Below are 19806 nucleotides of genomic sequence, written 5' to 3' on the forward strand. Positions count from 1 at the left end.
TTTTGTATCCCCGAGTTTCCGCCCGAGTGCGGTTCTGTATCCCCGAGTTTCCGCCAGAGTGCAGTACTGTTCCCCCAGTCGCCGCCGTGCGCCGTTCGAACCACTTCGAGAACCAGTAGGGCCATTTGGACTGGTGCGCTGCCCCCCCGCCCCCCCGCGTGCCGCCGTGGGGGGTTGTGTTTTTGGGACGTCGGGAGCCGTCCCTTGTGGGGGGGTTCTGTCATGTCTCGTCCCCAGTTCTGTGTCTGTGTGCTTGCCCCTCCCTTCCTGTGTGCCCTTGATTTGTGTAATCACGGGCACCTGCCTCTCGTTACCTGTGTCTTATTTAAGTTCTGTTTGCGTGTCACTCGCCGTCGGAGCATTGCACGAGATGTGCGGACAATGCATGTCTCACTGTCACGTGGTTTGTTTTGTTCCTGTCTTTTGTTTCACGCTTTGGCAGTCAGTCCTTTTGGTTTTGTTTAGTCACGTCAGTTTGCCGGGTTTGTATTTTGAGTTTTCGGCAATAAACCCTGGTCCAAGCTGCATTTGGTCGTCCTCGCTCCATTCCTCCACCCCGAAGCCTGACAATTATGGCACGAAAGTTGCCCACACGCCAGCAGAAGGCAGGGAGTGCCCACACAATTGCAGTATGTACACTTGTACCTTGTTATAAAAAGGTTGTTCTAAAAGAGTTCTAAAACGTTATTTACAGTATTGTACCTTGTTATAATTTTTTTTATAATAATAAAAGAGTTCTAAAAACATGTTTACAGTATGTACTACACTTGTACCTTATTATAAAAAAGTTGTTATAATAATGAAAGAGTTCTAAAAACATTTACAGTATGTACGTATACTTGAGCTACATCTACACCACTGCACACGCACACTGCACACGCACACTGCACACACACACGCACACACACGTATCATATTTATATTATTTATACATTATTTCTGTTTGTCATTTATACTATTAATACAATATTTACATGTTTGAAACTATTATTTACTGTTCTAATGATAACATATAAACTTATATGGTTTAATATACATTTATTGATACACCAAAAATGTATGTACCGTATTTTTCGGACTAAAAGTTGCTCCGGAGTACAAGTCGCATCAGCCATAGAATGCACAATAAAGAGGAAAAAAACATATATAAGTTGCACCGGAGTTTAAGTCGCATTTTGGGGGAAATTCATTTGACAAAATCCAACACCAAGTACAGACATGAACCAGCAAAAACAGGCTAAACGATATGGTATGCTAACGTGACATAAACACAAACGAGGAGCTGAGAACGGGCCTGACATAACATTAACAGTTATTCAAATAACTATAACACAAATAACACGTTTATCAAACCATATCAAGCAGACACCGAGACAGCTTCTTCCCCCGGGCTGTTGCTCTGATGAACTCACACCACTCATAGAGTCTCAGAGGCATTACTGTGCAATAACATCCTGCTCTTCACACCTTTTGAATTTGTCTACACTGTTTTGCCATTATTCACATGTCCTGAGTGTTGTTAGTCACCTATATGTTGAACAGAGGGTGTGTTTTACCGAAGTCAAATTCCTTGTTTGGCACGCTCAAACATGGCGAATAAAAAACTCTTGAATCTTGAATCTTGAATCTTGAATCTGTGTCACTCCAAATCATTAAATCCATCGATCAAATTCGTCGTCCTTTCTGTAAACAACACTGCGTGTGCAGCGCGCCGCTGACGTCGGACTCGTCAGTTGCAGTTTAAATTATTCCACAGGCCCATATAACAATATTTCAACTACCGTATTTTTCGGACTATAAAGCGTGTTTTTTTCCATAGTTTGGGTGGGGGGGGCGACTTATACTCAAGAGCGACTTATATGTGAAATTATTCACAAATTTTCAAAATTCAAAAATCCGCGATGTAGTGAAACCGCCATAAACGAACCGCGATGTAGCAAGGGATTACTGTAATCTGAACTGCAACTGTGGCGCGGCGCATACGCGGCGGTGTTTTACATAAAGGACAAAGGATTCGATCACGGAATTTAATGACTTGGAGTGACAGAGATTGTTTGATAAAATTGTTGTTTATAATTATATGGGCCTGTGGAATATTTTGAAGGGCAACCGCTGTCAGCGGCGCGCACCCGGCATTGTTGACATGAAGGACGATCAATGGATTTAATGATTTGGAGTGACACAGATGGTTTGATAATATTATTGCTTATATACTAGTTATTTGATATATAATTTATATATCGTTAAATGGGCCTGTGGAATAATTTGAAGTGCAACCGCCGTCAGCGGCGCGCACCCGGCATTGTTGACATAAAGGACGATCGATGGACTTAATGATTTGGAGTGACACAGATGGTTTGATAATATTGCCTATATGATAGTTATTTGATATATAATTTATATATCGTTATATGGGCCTGTGGAATAATTTGAAGTGCAACCGCCGTCAGCGGCGCGCACCTGGCATTGTTGACATAAAGGACGATCGATGGATTTAATGATTTGGAGTGACACAGATGGTTTGATAAAGGTGTTATTTATTATATAGTTATTTGGATAACTGTCAATGTTACGTCAGGCCCGTTGTCAGCTCTTTGTTTGTGTTTATGTTACGTTAGCATACCGTATCGTTTAGCCTGTTGTTGCTCGTTCATGTCGGTTCTTAGTGTTGGATTTTGTCGAATAAATTTCCCCCAAAATGCGATTTATACTCTGGAGCGACTTATATATGGTTTTTTTCACATTATTGTGCATTTTATGGCTAATGTGATGTATATTCCGGAGCGACTTTTAGTCTGAAAAATACGGTATATATCAAATAACAATAATATAAACAACAATTTTATCGAACTATCCGTGTCACTCCAAATCATTAAATCCATCGGAATCTTCGTCTTGTGTCACTTAAAAAAACAAACAAAAAAAAACAGCTGTTGACTCCGGAAGGAGGTGCGCCGCTGATTAGATATATCAAATAAATGTAATATATACAACAGTTTTATCGAACCATCCGTGTCACTCCAAATCACTAAATCCATCGGAATCTTCGTCTTGTGTCACTTAAAAAAAAAAAAACACAGCTGTTGATGGCGGAACTACGTGCGCCGCTGACGTCAGACTAGGTATATCAAATAAATGTAATATAAACAACAATTTTAACGAACCGTCCATGTCACTCCAAATCATTAAATCCATAGTATTTTCCAAATTGACTCCTACACTCCTCAGCCTCAGTAAAACTCCATACTCCATGATTTACAGTCAGCCTCAGACTTCACTGAGTTTTTGGTGTTACATAAATACAAGAGAATGCATGTAGATGTAAGATTCTCAAAACAGGTGCATATTTTTAAAAAAAAATAATAATAAAGACTTACCCGAGCGCATGGCCCTTAGCCAGTAAACTGATCATTAATAAACTATAATTCTAAATGGCTTTTTTCATACATAACAGAATTATACCTGAACAGTTCACAATGCCAGATGACAGGAGAGATGTAACGTTGATGCAAGAAGACACTCACAGTAATATTGTGGCTAAACCCAGAAACTCTCTGTGAGCTTGTGGCACTAATATAGTTGCTGTCACCAGAGTCCTGAGTGGCAGTACCATAGAGGTCAGCGACATGACCAGGGCTGATCGTACCAGGGAAGGGTCCAGGCCTTGTTACATCATCTAAGAAAGAGTCAACGGAGGCATTAGTTACATGAAAAAGAACAGAAACCAAATCCCATTTACATCTTCAACACATGCACTAGTCAGGTTGTTGCTCCCTCCTGCTTCAAGTCCAATGCTGCCATCATCCCCGTGTCAAATAACTCCTGTGCAACATTATCAGGTAACACTATGAGACTAGCTATAGAAAATGAGACAACCAGCCAGTGAAATGTCTCCTGAACCTGAGCAAGACCAACACGATTAGTGAGTTTAGGAGAGAACATCCACAACCACTCCCATTGGCCATTAGCAGTAGAGAGAGTAAGCAATATCATATTCTTGAGAGGGCACATCTGTGAGGACCTACTTCTGGACCAATAATAACATTTACACATTTCTGGTGACGACGGCTCTTTAGTGTTTCTGCTTTCTGCAGACCCAGTGTCCCTAATGCAAGTTGTCAGTCCATCGTTACACATATCTGTCTGACAAAAAAATATGACCTGAAAGTACATTAGAACTCTTCAAGATGGCGGCGACCCGGTCGGCTGCGGCTGCGACGGCTCTCGACAACCGACGAGCGTTTTCACAGAATATGTCGCCTAGGACACTACGAACAACACTAAGTTTAGTTTATCCATCCAGTAGGTTAGTATATGATCGCCAGCGCCTGCTGGAGGTCCGGTCTTCAAGTGTTTTCGGACTTGTAGCCACAACTACCCTAGTCTGTTTACGTAGCCTCGGAGTGCTTCGGGCACTAGCCCCAGAAGCTCACGATGCAGCAGGTTCGCCGGGCAGCACACGCCGGAGGAGGAGTAAGCGTAGGCGGTGTGACCGGCGGCGGAAGCGCGGCTGTCGAGGTGGGCTAACGGCTAAGCTAAAAGCTAACCCCTACAAACCGCCGCTTCCATCCATCTTCCTCTCCAACGTCCGCTCACTGGACAATAAAATCGACCATCTACAACTGGAACTCTCCTCAAAGAGGGAGGTTAGAAACTGCTGCGCTCTCATCCTGACGGAGACATGGCTGAACTCATCAATACCGGACAACGCCATTAGCCTGGAGGGGCTCGCTACATTCCGCGCCGACAGAAACAGCGAACTAAGCGGTAAATCCCGAGGAGGTGGGCTGTGTGTCTACATCAACAACAACTGGTGCAAAAATGCTAGATCTGTCGCCAGCTTCTGCTCTTCGGACATCGAGCTTTTGACTGTTAACTGCAGACCCTTCTACCTGCCCAGGGAGTTTAATGTTGTTAGCATCACGGCTGTGTATGTGCCTCCTAGCGCTAATACTAAAGAGGCCATGAGCGTTCTCTATCGGACTATCGGTGAGCTGCAATCCACGCACACAGAGGGTGTTTTCATCATTGCTGGGGACTTCAACCAGGCTAACATGAAGACTATTCTCCCTCATTTTTACCAACACGTGGATTTTCCAACTCTGGGAGAGAACACTCTGGACCAATATAAAGGATGCATTCAGAGCAGCCCCCCGCCCCCACCTCAGCTCTTCAGACCACCTATCTGTTATGCTAATCCCTGCATACAGGCCCCTGCTGATCAGAGCAAAACCCACAGTGAAGCAGGTGAGGGTGTGGTCTGAGGGGGCCATGGAGGCACTCCAGGACTGCTTTGAGTGCTCTGACTGGGACATGTTCAAATCAGCAGCAACATATGACAATCAGATCGACATTGATGAGTACGCCATGACTGTGTCAGCCTACATCAACAAATGCACCGAGGACGTCAGCACCACTAAGAACATCATCACCTGAGCCAACCAACGACCCTGGATGACTGAGGAGGTACGTCATACGCTACGAGCACGGAACTCAGCCTTCAAGTCTGGCGACAAGGAGGCACTGAGGACAGCGAGAGCCAACTTGAACCGTGCCATCAGGTTAGCGAAGCGAAGCCACAGTCGAAAAATTCAGGATTTTTTCCACGACGCCAATAACACCAGGAGTATGTGGCAAGGCATACGGGCGATCACGGACTACAACTTACCCTCCCCCCCGGTGGGTGAGGTTGATGCTGACTTCCTAAATGGTCTAAATAACTTCTTTGGGCGGTTTGAGGCACTAAACAGCACTCCTGCAGTTAAATCTGTTCCCCTTCAGGAAGAGGAGGCACTCTGCCTTGACTCAGCCGACGTGTGGAAGACTCTGAGAAGAGTCAACCCACGTAAGGCCCCAGGCCCCGACAACATACCTGGGCGGGTGCTCAAGGAATGTGCAGGTCAGCTGGCTGGTGTCATCACAGACATTTTTAACATCTCGCTGGGCCAAGCCACAGTGCCAGTATGCTTCAAGGCTGCCTCCATCATTCCGGTGCCGAAGAAACCTCAAATCACCTCACTGAATGACTACAGACCTGTGGCACTGACTTCCATCATGATGAAGTGCTTCGAAAGGCTGCTCAAAGAACACATCGTCTCCAGACTCCCCCCAACATTCGACCCGTTCCAGTTTGCCTATCGGCAGAACCGCTCTACTGAGGATGCCATCTCCTCCGTTCTTCACCTGAGCCTGGCTCACCTGGAGAAGAGGAACACCCACGTGCGGTTGCTGTTCCTGGACTTCAGCTCAGTGTTTAACACCATCATTCCACAGCATCTGGTGGAAAAACTGGAACACCTGGGCTTCAGCACCCCCCTTCGAAACTGGCTGCTAGACTTCCTCACCAACAGACCTCAGTCAGTCCGGGTCGGACAGAACACCTCAGATGTCATCACCCTCAGCACAGGCTCCCCTCAGGGCTGCGTCCTGAGCCCCCTGCTGTTCACCCTGATGACACACGACTGCGCCTCCAGGTTCACCACCAATCACATCGTGAAGTTTGCAGACGACACAACGGTGGTGGGCCTCATCAGTGACAACAACGACCTGGACTACAGAGAGGAGGTGGAGCAGTTGGTGGGCTGGTGCAGAGACGATAGCCTGATCCTGAATGTGGAGAAGACGAAGGAGATCATCGTCGACTTCAGGAAGAACCAGCCTCACCACGCTCCACTGATCATCGACAGCTCAGCTGTGGAGGTGGTCAGCAGCACTAAATTCCTGGGGGTCCACATCACAGACGACCTCACCTGGACTGTGAACACCACAACGCTGGTCAAGAGGGCACAGAAGCGCTTGTACTTCCTGCGGAGGATGAGGAGAGCCCACCTGCCCCCACCCATCATGAGGACGTTCTACCGAAGCACCATAGAGAGCATTCTGACAAGCTGTCTCTCAGTGTGGTGTGGAGGTTGCAGCGCCTCCGATTGGAAGAACCTGAGGAGAGTGGTGAGGACAGCAGAGAGGATCATCGGGGCTCCTCTCCCCTCCATTCAGGACTTGTCATCCCAGCGCTGCGTGTCCCGAGCCCGTAATATTATCAGTGACCCATCACACCCCCACCATGGACTGTTCTCCCTGCTGCCCTCTGGGAAGAGGTTTCGCAGCATCCGCTGCAGGTCCACCAGGTTCTGCAATAGTTTTTTCCCTGCTGTCGTCAGACTGTTGAACATTCAAACTTAGCATTCCTCTGCACACTTGTAAATACTGTTTTTGTCTCCTGCACTGTTTACATACTTTATCACTGCTGCACTTTGTACTTTATACTTATCTTATTTCATATTTTTATATAGAATGTCACTTTTTAACCAGCCGCAATATCACTACTTTGTTGAAAGCCGTATGCAACGAAATTTCGTTTTGTGTACACCCAGTGTTGACAAAATGACAATAAAGTTTGTCCAAGTCTAAGTCTAGAAAAGGGGCTGAGTATCTTTTAGAAAGTTTGCTCTGTAACAGATTAATTGTTATTATTGTTCTTAATATAAACAGACGGGAGTCGGCAAGTATGTATTGTGTTTGGAATGAGAGGTCTGAGTGTGATTCCAGAGAATAATGAAAGTCAGGGTAATGTATATAACTTGTCTTTTTGTATTTCAACTCATTGTACTCTAAAATAAAAATGTAAAATCTAAACCTAAATCACAATAAGGCCTGCCTCATGCCGTTTCCCATTTCGGCCAGTCATGTGTTTACGGCGCATGTAATGAAATTATGATGAAGTGTGACAATGATCATGCTGAAATAAACATTATAAAAAACAAGTGAGATTTTTTTTTTTATTCATTGGCTTCACTGAGGGAAAACATTCACTATCACTGCCAGGGAGCTTTATGAACGCAAGGCAGAAATTGCACAAGGGGGAGTTGGCTGCAACAATAACGTAAGTAAGCAAAATGTCTCTGAAGTAGAAGAAGACTTATTTACACTTACGCTGTACACTTCAACTTAATCACTACCAATGGTCTTTTCTGTGACTCTTATTGTTCATCTTTTCTAAAGTGCTTAGAGGATTGCACCAAATGGAGGTGGTTGTGTGACAGGCATAAAATTACAAAGGGTGGCCATTGGTAGAATGTGATTGAAGGCTGGAAGTTACATTTGCAAGGACCCACTTTACAAAAGGGTAAAAGAGGAAATACTAACCCTTACCCATGAATGCACTATTTTACAGTACAGCACAAAGAATAATGCATTACAATTTTCAATTACGTTCATGAAATCGCTCAGGCATTTCAACGACATACCAGCAACACAAACTGATTGTAATGTGACTCAGTTTAAAATGTCAGTGTATATTTTGACTGGGCCATTAATTTTGGGGCTGAATACACTGTCGTAGTATACATAGTTATTTATATAGGTGTTTTCTCAGTTGTAAAGTTAGAAGACACTTACAAAACAACATGCAAGATGCCATATAACAAACACCTCAACTGGAAGTTATTTTTCTTTCAAGAAAAGGGCAAGGGCAAACATAGTTGCTTTTCATATTTCAAAAATATGAAGCTGCACATTAAATGTAAACTGGATTTTGAATAAAATAGGTCCTTCCACTAATAACAGTGTGATGGAGTGAAATATTTTTGTCCTTTCCTGTAAATTATTCAGCAGTGAAAAACATAAAAAAGAATGAAGATCTCAATAAAGTTGTCAACTGGAGGGTAATCCAGAAAGCAGGTTCAACATACTCTGAGTCTATCCCTGAACTCTGAGTTGACTTACTCTGAGATGGGAAACTCTGAGTATTCGGTTCCAGAACAGCTGATCTGAGTTAGTTCAATCAACAGTGTGTTAACCTGGAGTTATGCGCGTGCACAACTTCTACAAAAAGCCATTATCAATCGAGCCCCGATACCACGAGTCACCATGACAACTGAGGAAAACCAAATCACCTAGACGATGCTAACGTAGCCTACGTGTTTAGCCACTTTAGCCCTACCGGCAAGTATTGAAAGTCGGCGTTTAGCAGTGTGACTCGTTTTTAGTCTAGATCTGCTATGCCGCCCAAAAAAAATGAGGGCTACGATGAACTCAAATCATCCATTGACTTGATACGGCAAGACCTGCCCACACTCTTAGAGCAGCAAGCCACCCTGCTCCAGCTAACGACTGAACTAACTGAGCTTAAGAAATTATCCAAGGAGAAAGATGAGAAAATCTTGAACGGAGAGTAGATGCACTGGAGCAGTACTCCCCACAAGAAGACCTCATAATTTGTGGTCTTAAAACATCACACCGCTCCTATGCCAGGGCGGCGGGTCCTCCGGATCCCTCGACAGATGACTCTCCATCGGACGAACTGTCAACACTTGAAAATTAGGTAGTACAGTTTTTCGAGAGTAAGCATATGGAACTCCAGAAAAGAAACATTGGCGCTTTTCATACACTCCCAAGAAACCGAAGACGACCAAAAGATGCTCAGAAAATTATCATTCGGTTCGTCAATAGGAAACATAAAGTGGATCTTTTGAAGCAAGGGAGGAAACTACAAGGAACGGGTGTTTACCTAAATGAGCACCTCACTAAGAATAATGCGGAGATAGCCTGGAACGCACGCAAATTGAAGAAAGAAAACAAGATACTAGCAACGTGGGTCAGAAACTGCAAAGTATGGATTAAAATGAACGGAGCAACACCAGAAGATGTCAAGACTCGTTGTGAGTGAACTGGAGGAACTGAAGATACGTATATGGCCTGGTGGTGGGGGAACCTAACGTCTACAATGGCTGAACTGATGACCATTAAGTGGTACCTATGGACCCTCCTGACGAGAATGGTGGATTACAGCGGAGCACAACATGGCAAACAGAGACTGGCGGAGAGGACTTTCATCTCAGGTAGACCTAACCCTAACCCTTACACCCTCCATGCCATCCAGTGACACATCACTAATGCAGTGATCTCTGTCCCACCGGATCTGGACTCTTTATTATTTAAATTATTTGAGCTAGATAATGTTAATGCTGGTATCTACGAGTCCTTCTTTAACCCAGATACTAATTACACTCCCCTAAAATCTGTTAAATTGTCATGTGAATATTTTTCTGAAGATATATTTAACAATCTGTGCAATACTCTTCCTGGCCACTGCCAAACAAATGTATTTTCCACTGTCCACTTCAATGTACGGAGTATCTCTAAAAATCATGATGGTCTGAAAACCTATTTATCAACTTTGACACATTATTTTTCAGTAATAGCTCTTACTGAAACCTGGATGGTTGATAATACATCTAGCTACCCTCTCTCTCTCACTACACTCCTATACACTCCTGTAGACCAAAAAAGCAAGGTGGAGGAGTCTTACTGTATGTGACTGTGTCACGTCTCGTCCCCAGCAGTTTTGCTATGCGTCTAGGTTGCCATAGTTTCTGTTCGTGTCGCCCCTCCTGTGTCACCTCAATCAATGTAACCGCGGTCACCTGCCTCGTGTTTCGTGTTATTTATTTAAGTCCTGTCTGCCCCTCGCTCCCCGTCGGATCATTGTGTTGTTGTTGTCGTACTGACTTGCTGTCGTCATGTCCTGCTGTCTTTTTGTTTCACGTCCCGGTCAGTCAGTCAAGTTATTGTTTGTTAAGTCATGTCACTTTGCCTTTTGAGTTCCCTTCAATAAACCCTGGTCCAAGCTGCATTTGGTCGCCCTGCTCCATCCACTCCATGACAGACTGATAACTTAAATTTCTCTCCCAGAAAGGATCTAAGTGTTCACTTTGATATGACTGTAGCAGAATCAGTGTTAATAGAACTCTCATCTTGTTCACTCATCAAGAATAAAAATGTGATAATTGGATGTATGTATATATAGACCACCAGACTCTGATAAAATCACTTTCAATGAGGCCCTCGACTCTACTCTAGAAATCATAAACAAAGAAAGCAAATTGTGTGTCCTACTTGGTGACTTTAATATTAACTTGCTTGAAACTAAGCAGTCACATACAGCAGACCTCCTTAATATATTATATTCTAGCAACTTTTTCCCCCTTATTAACAAACCCTCCAGGATCACAGGCTCAACGGCCACTCTCTTTGACAAAATCTTATTTAATTCTCTGGACTTCAAAATAACATCTGGCCTGTTGATCTGTGATGTATCTGATCATCTTCCCGTCTTCCATTTCATCTACAATGATAGTGTTCCAAAAATCAAACGTCATAGCACTACTGGTGGTCAAGTGAAATTCCGCAAATTTACTGCGAAAAACATGGAATCCTTTATATCTATCATCAGCTCTGTGTCATGGGATGAGGTTATCCTGTTGCAAGATGTCAACAAAGCCTATCACTCCTTTCTATCACTATTCACAAATGCATTAGTCATCATTTCCTTTAATTTCTAGTCGTAAAAATAACTCTAAGTGGAAACCATGGATAACGGATGAACTAAAAAAATGTTTACGTAAAAAAAATAAACTTTATAGAAATTCTATTGCAAATCCCACCCCTATAAATATAGAAACATACAAGAAATATAAAAATAAATTTACAGTATTACTAAGGAAAACCAAACAAACTTACTATGCTGATAAATTTACTCAAGCCTCTGGTGACATCAAAACAACATGGAATCTTATCAACCATTTATTACATCGCAAAAAATCTAAAGCATCTACCCCAAGTGAGATGCTGGGGAAGAATGGAGCCAATTCTAACCCAATAGATATTTCTAATGGTTTCAATGATTTCTTTGTAAATGTTGGCGCTACCTTGGCATCTAGCTTCTCAACTTCTGATACAAGCCCCTGTTGCCTAATTAAAGGGCAGTTTCCTTCACTCTCCATTCTTGACCCTCCTAGTGTTGAGGAAGTCTACAGCATCGTCATGAGCTTGAAAAACTCTGCCCCTGGCCATGACGAGATCAGAACCATACTTATTAAGAAAACCATTAATTCAATAACAAGAAATCTGATTTTTATTTAGGTGCAATCCAACATGAGAAAAAAGGACTTGGAAGCAGGCTGTGATTGCACCTCACTGTAATTTTAATTTAATTATTTTAAATGGACTATTAAACAAAGTCAATATTTATTTAAACTAAAATATTAATTCAGTGGCTATTTCAAATATTAAAAACCCCAAACAAAATGTTTTCCGACGTTCTTTAAGTTAATTCTAACTTGTTCTCGTCAGCTCTGAACCTTGTCTCAAAGACACCAACAAGAAAAAGAGTTTTTGACCATTAAAACTGTGTGTGAAGGTCTTTGCAACCTTTTACAATCTTTATCGAAAACTGGCGAAAAGCCAACATTCGCTACGTGCATAAACACTCACAAGCATTCGCTTCTCAGTGAGATATGGGCTTCACCAGGCATAAAACCCAATTTGACACAATCTTGTACACAGTTCCACTGAGATACATTTGATGCATGATCATGATGCAGGAAAGATTTTTTTTTAAATCCATACCTTCTGGGTCAGAGTCAAAATGCTGCAATAGGTTGGTAACAATGTGATTATTCTTGTGCATGCAGAATACTCATCATTTCTATACAGGATCTTTTTTAAACCTCATTCAACCTTCTCTTTACATATTTTGCGTGATCTGGGCTATAGTATAAGTTACTTGACTAACTTGAAGGACCTTAAAAAGCAAACTAGAGTGATTAGATGAACCCCAATGTAGAGAGGATGTTTGAAATTGTCACACCTTTTCTCCAACAGTGAAAATGAGAAATGACATGTTCTCAAACAGTCAATAATAAAACAACAGACGGCAAATGTAGTGCTATCAAATGCATGCAGCATATTAAAGGCAAATGTCCATTACAGTCACAGACTCATGCTTCAGCATTTTTACCATTATCCTTGGAAAAAAATATGTGGGAGGAGTATACACGTGAATTTACACACCTGGGCTCTTAAAAGGGTCTGGGCTGTGAAGGTGGTGCTGAAGGGCGCTGGGAGAATGGCAGGCCGAGCTGGCATGCTCATTAGGCAACATCTGAGCTGCCGTCTGTGGCCGGAGGGAGCCATAGTCAGCCATGGAGTACTGTGCTACGCCCCTCAAGTCAGCGCTGGTTCCAGCCAAAGAGCACAACCCATAATCAGGGAGCCCTGGGAGATGGGAGCAGTGAAATTTTTTTCAGCTTGCTCTTTTTTACATGTCGCTGTTGTGATCCTCAGCCAAGACTATCAATCCAATGGATCAACCTTATAATGGTTCATGATGCTGTTTGAATATATAACGTATCAATCAAAAGCATAATTTACACCAGACATCTTGGAAATCTACTCAGACTACAGTATTTTCTGCACCCTAAGGCGCACTTAAAAGCCTTTAATTTTCTCAAAAAACAAAGGTGCGCCTTTTAATCAGGTGCGCCTTTTGTGTGGACCAAATTCCAAAATCTGTATAGTTGTTTTGTGTGGCTTCCGTAATATACAGGCGTAATATGAAGACCCGATGAACCAATGAGATGACATTACGTTTTACGTAGATCGGGGCAAACAAACAATCAGATGACTGGACGTAACACGTAGAGGAGTACGTACCTTCGCCACCATTGGTAAATATCGTTTTGGCCCGAATATAAGACGACCCTGATTATAAGACTACGCCCTCTTTTTCAAGACTCAAGTTTGAAAAAATACTTTTTTGTTTGTTTGTTTTATTGAGGATCCCCATTAGCTCTGGCAATGCCAGCGCTACTCTTCCTGGGGTCCTTAAAGGACACCAAATTTATTTTTTATACAGAAAATAATTACAACTGAAACAAATGATTATAATATATTCGAGAGAAAAAGCATGTTATTTTGCCTCGTTCAAATCATGCAAAAACTGTCTATCACATCTTAATATATGAACATTTAAATATGTAAACTAAAGTGCAATCACATTTGTAAATAAACTGCTAGCGCTATTGCGGGGAAGCCTGAGGACTGTATAGGGGGTTGGCTTGGATGGTTATGCTCTTTTTGCCCCCGGGTGTCGGTCAGAACACAGGAGGGACGACGTAGTTTAGTTTTGATTGTTTTACTGAATTATTGGCAAAAAAGTAACAGGCATTGTGGTTCATAGGGGCATACAGGCAAACTAGCAAAAGTGTATAGGCATACGTTTGGTCATAAGGATGTGAGAGCAGGTGTGTGTAGTGTACATGTACATGGGAGTCTTTGGGTGTGATTCTTGTGTGTGTGATTATTACGTGTGAAGGGTGTGTGTGTGTGTGTGTGTGTGTGTGTGTGTGTGTGTGTGTGTGTGTGTGTGTGTGTGTGTGCGTGTGTGTGTGGTGCGTGTGTGCGCATGTGTGGTTCTGCAACAGACAGAAATACAGCACGTAAGTCAACGCTCAACTTCTGACGTCACACAACACTAGTAGATGGCCCACATTACATAACTAATTGCGAGTAACGGTTCCGCTATACTAAATAACCATAAATGAAATACTCTCTGCAACACACCAAACATTTACACCTCCCATCTCACCTGCAAGGCGACCAAGATTGTGAGTGATGTGAGTCACCCCGCTCACTCTTTGTTTGAACTTCTGCCCTCTGGGAGGCGGTACAGGAGCCTGCGCTCCCGCACCACCAGACTTTCCAACAGCTTCGTACTCCAGGCTGTTAGGATCCTGAACTCGCTCCCCCTTTCAGCGTAGCGTCCTGTTCTTGCTGTATGCTCACTGGCTCGGTTTTGCCCCTCATATTCAATGGGTTATTGGTCTGTCTTTATTCATCGCTCATTTTATTTTATTTATTATTTATTATTATGGTTTGTGCCTTCTTGTTTTTGTTTTGTGTCGCCTACTTGTATGTCTCGTCACCGTGGGATGGAGGAAACGGAATTTCGGTTTCTTTGTGTGTCTTGACATATGAAGGGATTGACAATAAAGCTGACTTTGACTTTGACTTTGATAAGTCATCGAGACAACAAAATCAAAGTCAAAGTCAAAGTCTGCTTTATTGTCAATTTCTTCACATGCCAAGACACACAAAGAAATCGAAATTACGTTCCCACTATCCCACGGTGACAAGACATAGTACACAATATACATACAAGTAAACAACACAAAAAAATAAAAACAAGAAGGCACAAACAATGAATAAATAAGAGTGACGAATAAATAAACAAATAACATAATAAATAAGAGGAGCAAAAATGGAGCAAGTGTGCATACAGCAGACAGTCAGAATATAGCGCAAAAGTACAGTACGTTACGCAGAAGGGGGGAGAGAGTTCAGGATCCTAACAGCCTCGAGTACGAAGCTGTTGGTGAGTCTGGTGGTGCGGGAGCGCAGGCTCCTGTACCTCTTCCCAGAGGGCAGAAGATCAAACAAAGAGTGAACGGGGTGACTCACATCACTCACAATCGCGGTCGCCTTGCGGGTGAGACGGGAGGTGTAAATGTCCCTCAGGGAGGGGAGTGAAGCACCAATAATCTTAACAGCCGTGTTCACTATGCGCTGCAGGGCCTTCATGTTGTATTCAGTGCAGCTACCACCCCAAACAGCGATACAACTGGAGAGGACGCTCTCAATGGTGCCACGGTAGAATGTAGTCATGACGGCCGGAGGAGCACTTGCTCGCCTGAGTTTCCGCAGGAAGTACAGGCGGCGCTGAGCTTTCTTCGCCAGTGATGCGGTGTTGGTGGACCAGGAGAGATCCTCACTGATGTGCACCCCCAGGAATCTGGTGCTGCTCACTCTCTCCACCACAGCACCGTCGATGGTCAGTGGCAGGTGTTGGGTGTGACTCTTCCGGAAGTCAACAACAATCTCCTTGGTCTTGTTGACGTTCAGCAGGAGGTTGTTGTCCCTGCACCACGTGGTCAGAAGGTCAACCTCCAACCTGTATTGAGTCTCGTCGCCCTTGGTGATGAGACCCACCAGAGTCGTGTCGTCAGCAAATTTCCCTATGCGGTTGTTGCTGTAGGTTGCAGTGCAGTCATGCGTCAGCAGGGTGAAGAGCAGCGGATTGAGCACGCAGCCTTGGGGGGCCCCCGTGCTCAGCGTGATGCTGGCGGAGATTTTGTCGCCAACACGTACCACCTGAGGCCTCTGACAGAGGAAGTCCAGTAGCCAGTTGCAGAGGTAGGTACTGAGGCCTAGCTTGTTGAGTTTGCAGATGAGTCGTTGCTGGCGATCGTTAATCACCGTGCCGCTATCTCACGGCTGTACTCATGCGTGTACGTTGCTCGTACGATGCGAGGCAAACTTAAAGGAGCGCGCCGGAGCTGTCAATCAAACGGCGCGCACACGAAGCAAACTGCGATTGGACAAACGGCACAACAGTGAACAGTAGTAACAATGAAATGTAGCATATACACACGTTGTGTCAAGGACGCACACGATCACTGCACCATACTCAGTCGATACCAGCAACCTTTAACTTACCGGTGCGCACAAGTGAATGGGTATAATGTCTAGACCCAAAATGTAAGACGACCCCCACTTTTTCAATCTTATTTCAATGCAAAAAACATCGTCTTATATTCGGACCAATACGGTATATACTGTCGTTTGTGCAAATCTGTAAAGTTGTTTTGTGTGGCTGCAGCCACACAGACGTAATACACAGGCACCCGATGAACCAATCAGAGGACATTACGTTTTACTTGAATCGGGGTGGTAAACCAATCAGAGGACTTGACGTAACACGTAGAGGAGGACATACCTCCACCGCCACTATCGTTTGTGCAAAGTACGTACCTCCGTTGCCATTGATAAATAAATACCGTAATTTTCGGACTATAAGTCGCGTTTTTTTTCATAGTTTGGGTGGGGGGGCGACTTATACTGAGGAGCGACTTATATGTGAATTTTTTCATTAATTTTCAAAATTCAAAAAAAAAAAAAAGAAAAAAAAAAGTGAAACCGCGATAAACAAACCGCGATGTAGCAAGGGATTACTGAGATTTGAATTTCAAGTGACGTCAGTGGCGCGGCGCGGCAGTTGTTTACATAAAGGACAACGATTCGATCACGGGATGACGATCGGCCTTACGTACTACCGGCATCATTAGCGGCTTTGTTTCTAAGTGACACGGAGGACGAAGAGTTTGAAGGATTTAATGATTTGGAGTGACACAGAAGGTTTGAAAAACTATTATGGCTTTTACGCACGCCCGGTCCTACTCTACGGAGCTTTCTTTCACCTCCGTGGATTGAAGTTGGCGGCCGGCGCTCGGCCGGGTGGCTGTCCAGGGACGGTGGATGGGGCTCGGACATGGCTTTTACGCACGCCCAGTCCTACTCTACGGAGCTCTCTTTCACCTCCGTGGATGGAAGTCGTGGCCCGGCGCTCGGCCGGGTGGCTGTCCGGGGACGGGGCTCGGACATGGCTTTTACGCACGCCCGGTCCTATTCTATGGAGCTCTCTTCCACCTCCGTGGCTGGAAGTGCCACATCCGGGGATGGAAGTCCACGCCGCCACACGCCTGGAAGTCAACGCCGGTGCTTGGGGCCGTGTTGCGGTGAACTATTTATGTTATAGTTATTTGATATCTTTTATTTCGTATAGCAACTTGTATATGGTTTTATCGTTACAGTTCAGTACTTGTTGGCTCGTTGAACTCTTGTTTTGTTAAATAAAGAGACGTTTACCAAACCCACGTGTTTCCTTGTACTTTGTTAACGCTATAATATAGTTATATACTAGATCTGTGGAATAACGACGAGGCTGACGTCAGGGCGCACGCGCGGCGTTGTTGACAAAGGACGAAGAATTTGATCGATGGATTTAATGATTTGGAGTGACACAGATGGTTTGATTATATTGTTGTTTATGTGATAGTTATTTGATATATACTTTATATATCGTTATATGGGTCTGTGGAATATTTAGAATATTTAGACGTCAGCGGCGCGGCGCATACGCGACATCGTTTCCATAAAGGACGATCGATGGATTTATTGAATTGGAGTGAGACAGATGGTTTTATAAACGTGTTATTTATGTAATAGTTATTTGAATAACTCTGAATGTTACGTCAGGCCCGTTCTCAGCTCTTCGTTTGTGTTTATGTCACGTTAGCATACAAAGAGACGTAATAAACAGGCTTAATAAGTAGACCCGACGTTTTACGTAGACAGAGGCGGTAAACCAATCAGAGGACTTCATGTAACACGTAGAGTACGTACCTCCGCCGCCATTGATAAATAAATACTATCATTTGTGCAAAGAAAACAGCATTAGGACCCTCTAAAATGGCATAGACAAAGAGATATGCGTACAAGGCACAATTAAAGCTTTCTGGAAAGCCAGGATCATTGCAGAAGAGCAACGTGACAACAACGAGAAAATGATGAGAAGGAACTCGCCCAACTGTTTAATTTGGATACAGAAAATGACTTGGACGATTAGCGTATGAATATCGATTAACAATAATGTGAGTACAGTACATGGTTAAACTGTAGAATAAAGTACAACCGAACTCACTGTCTTGCTTCCGTGACATTTATTTTTTTTGTTTACCATAAGTCATGGCATGCAAGCGCTTTTAATGCGGTGCCCCTTGTGTGTGGATTAAATACAAACTAGACCCCGCAATTGAGTCTGCGCCTTTTAACCCGAAACGCCTTATGGTGCGAAAAATACAGTCATGAACTTTGCAGCTGTACAATTGGCAATGAAAACTGGATACCACATCATTTACTCCTCGGACAAAGCAAAAGTGCATAAAAAACTACTACAACGTTGTTGGCTTATTTAGAGCACCGCAAAAATTCAATCAACTCCCTTGTGTGGTGTAAAAATATTGTAAAAAAGTCTTCAACAGAAGCAATATGGACAGCAATGATTAAAAAATAAGCAATCAATTATGTCAAGCTCTGCTATCAAATCAATGAAATATGCCTAATCCATTTTAGATGTGATACTAATACCGACAGGCTGATAGGTAGAGATGGTGAACCAAAGGAATAGTTCGATCTTAAAAGGATTTTTTTAAAGCACAAATGGAATCTTAGAATTGACTGTCACTGTCTCATCTCAGTGTCATCATTGCAAATTTCAATAATTTGAGTAATGACACAAATTGAGTACCGTATTTTTCGGACTATAAGTCGTGGGTTTTTTCATAGTTTGGGTGGGGGGGCGACTTATACTCAGGAGCAACTTATATGTGTAATTATTCACAAATTTCTACTTGATCATTAACACATTACTGACTTACTAGTATAGTTGATCACTTCACATGTTATTTTCACGATTGCGCACTATGGCTGTGGAATAATTGGAGCCTCACTGACAATGAGTTCCATTCACTGACTTCCGGAGTCAGGAGATTTTATGATTTGTGATACAGATGGTTCGATAAACTTGTTATTTATGTTATAGTTATTTGATATATACATAGTTTATTTAGAGTAGCAACGTCTATGTTGTTAGACTTCAGTAGTTTCATATTGTCTAGAATGGGGGGAGCGATCCAGGGCGCTTGCTTATAGCACTGTGTTGGCTCATATGTTGAGCTCTTGTTTTGTGAAATAAAGAGCCGGTTACCAAACCCACGTCTTGCTTGATACTTTGGTAACGCTACAATATAGTTATATACGTAGATCTGTGGAATGATTGGAGCCGCAACTGACGACAAGGCTGACGACAAGGCTGACGTCAGCGGCGCACGTAGTTCCGGAGTCAACAGTTTTTGTTGTTGTTTTTTTTAAGTGACACAGCGGATGAAGATTCCGATGGATTTAATGATTTGGAGTGACACGGATGGTTCGTTAAAATTGTTGTTTATATTACATTTATTTGATATATCTAGTCTGACGTAAGCGGCGCACGTAGTTCCGGAGTCAACAGCTGTGTTTTTTTTTTTTTAAGTGACACAAGACGAAGATTCCGATGGATTTAATGATTTG

General features: G+C 43.2%; 1 protein-coding gene and 1 long non-coding RNA gene across 5 annotated transcripts in view; one reads left to right on the forward strand and one right to left on the reverse strand.

Moving 5' to 3' along the window:
* Nucleotides 1-19806, reverse strand: part of msi2b (musashi RNA-binding protein 2b) — a 145482-nt gene that overhangs the window by 5927 nt on the left and 119749 nt on the right. For 2 of the 4 annotated variants that reach the window (XM_037267496.1, XM_037267494.1), the window contains one exon: nt 3525-3676. The exons of 1 other annotated variant lie outside the window; for it this stretch is intronic. In XM_037267496.1, coding sequence (XP_037123391.1) covers nt 3525-3676 — 152 coding nt within the window. Of the gene's footprint in view, nt 1-3524; nt 3677-12852; nt 13057-19806 lie in introns of all 4 variants that reach the window. One more of the 4 variants, XM_037267495.1, reaches the window with a different exon arrangement.
* On the forward strand, nt 166-19452 carry LOC119132330. The gene is made up of 3 exons (XR_005099842.1): nt 166-176; nt 1543-1547; nt 19356-19452. It is a non-coding gene; the product is annotated as an uncharacterized LOC119132330 (long non-coding RNA).

This window comes from Syngnathus acus, chromosome 13 (assembly GCF_901709675.1).
Source record: "Syngnathus acus chromosome 13, fSynAcu1.2, whole genome shotgun sequence".
NCBI lineage: Eukaryota > Metazoa > Chordata > Actinopteri > Syngnathiformes > Syngnathidae > Syngnathus > Syngnathus acus.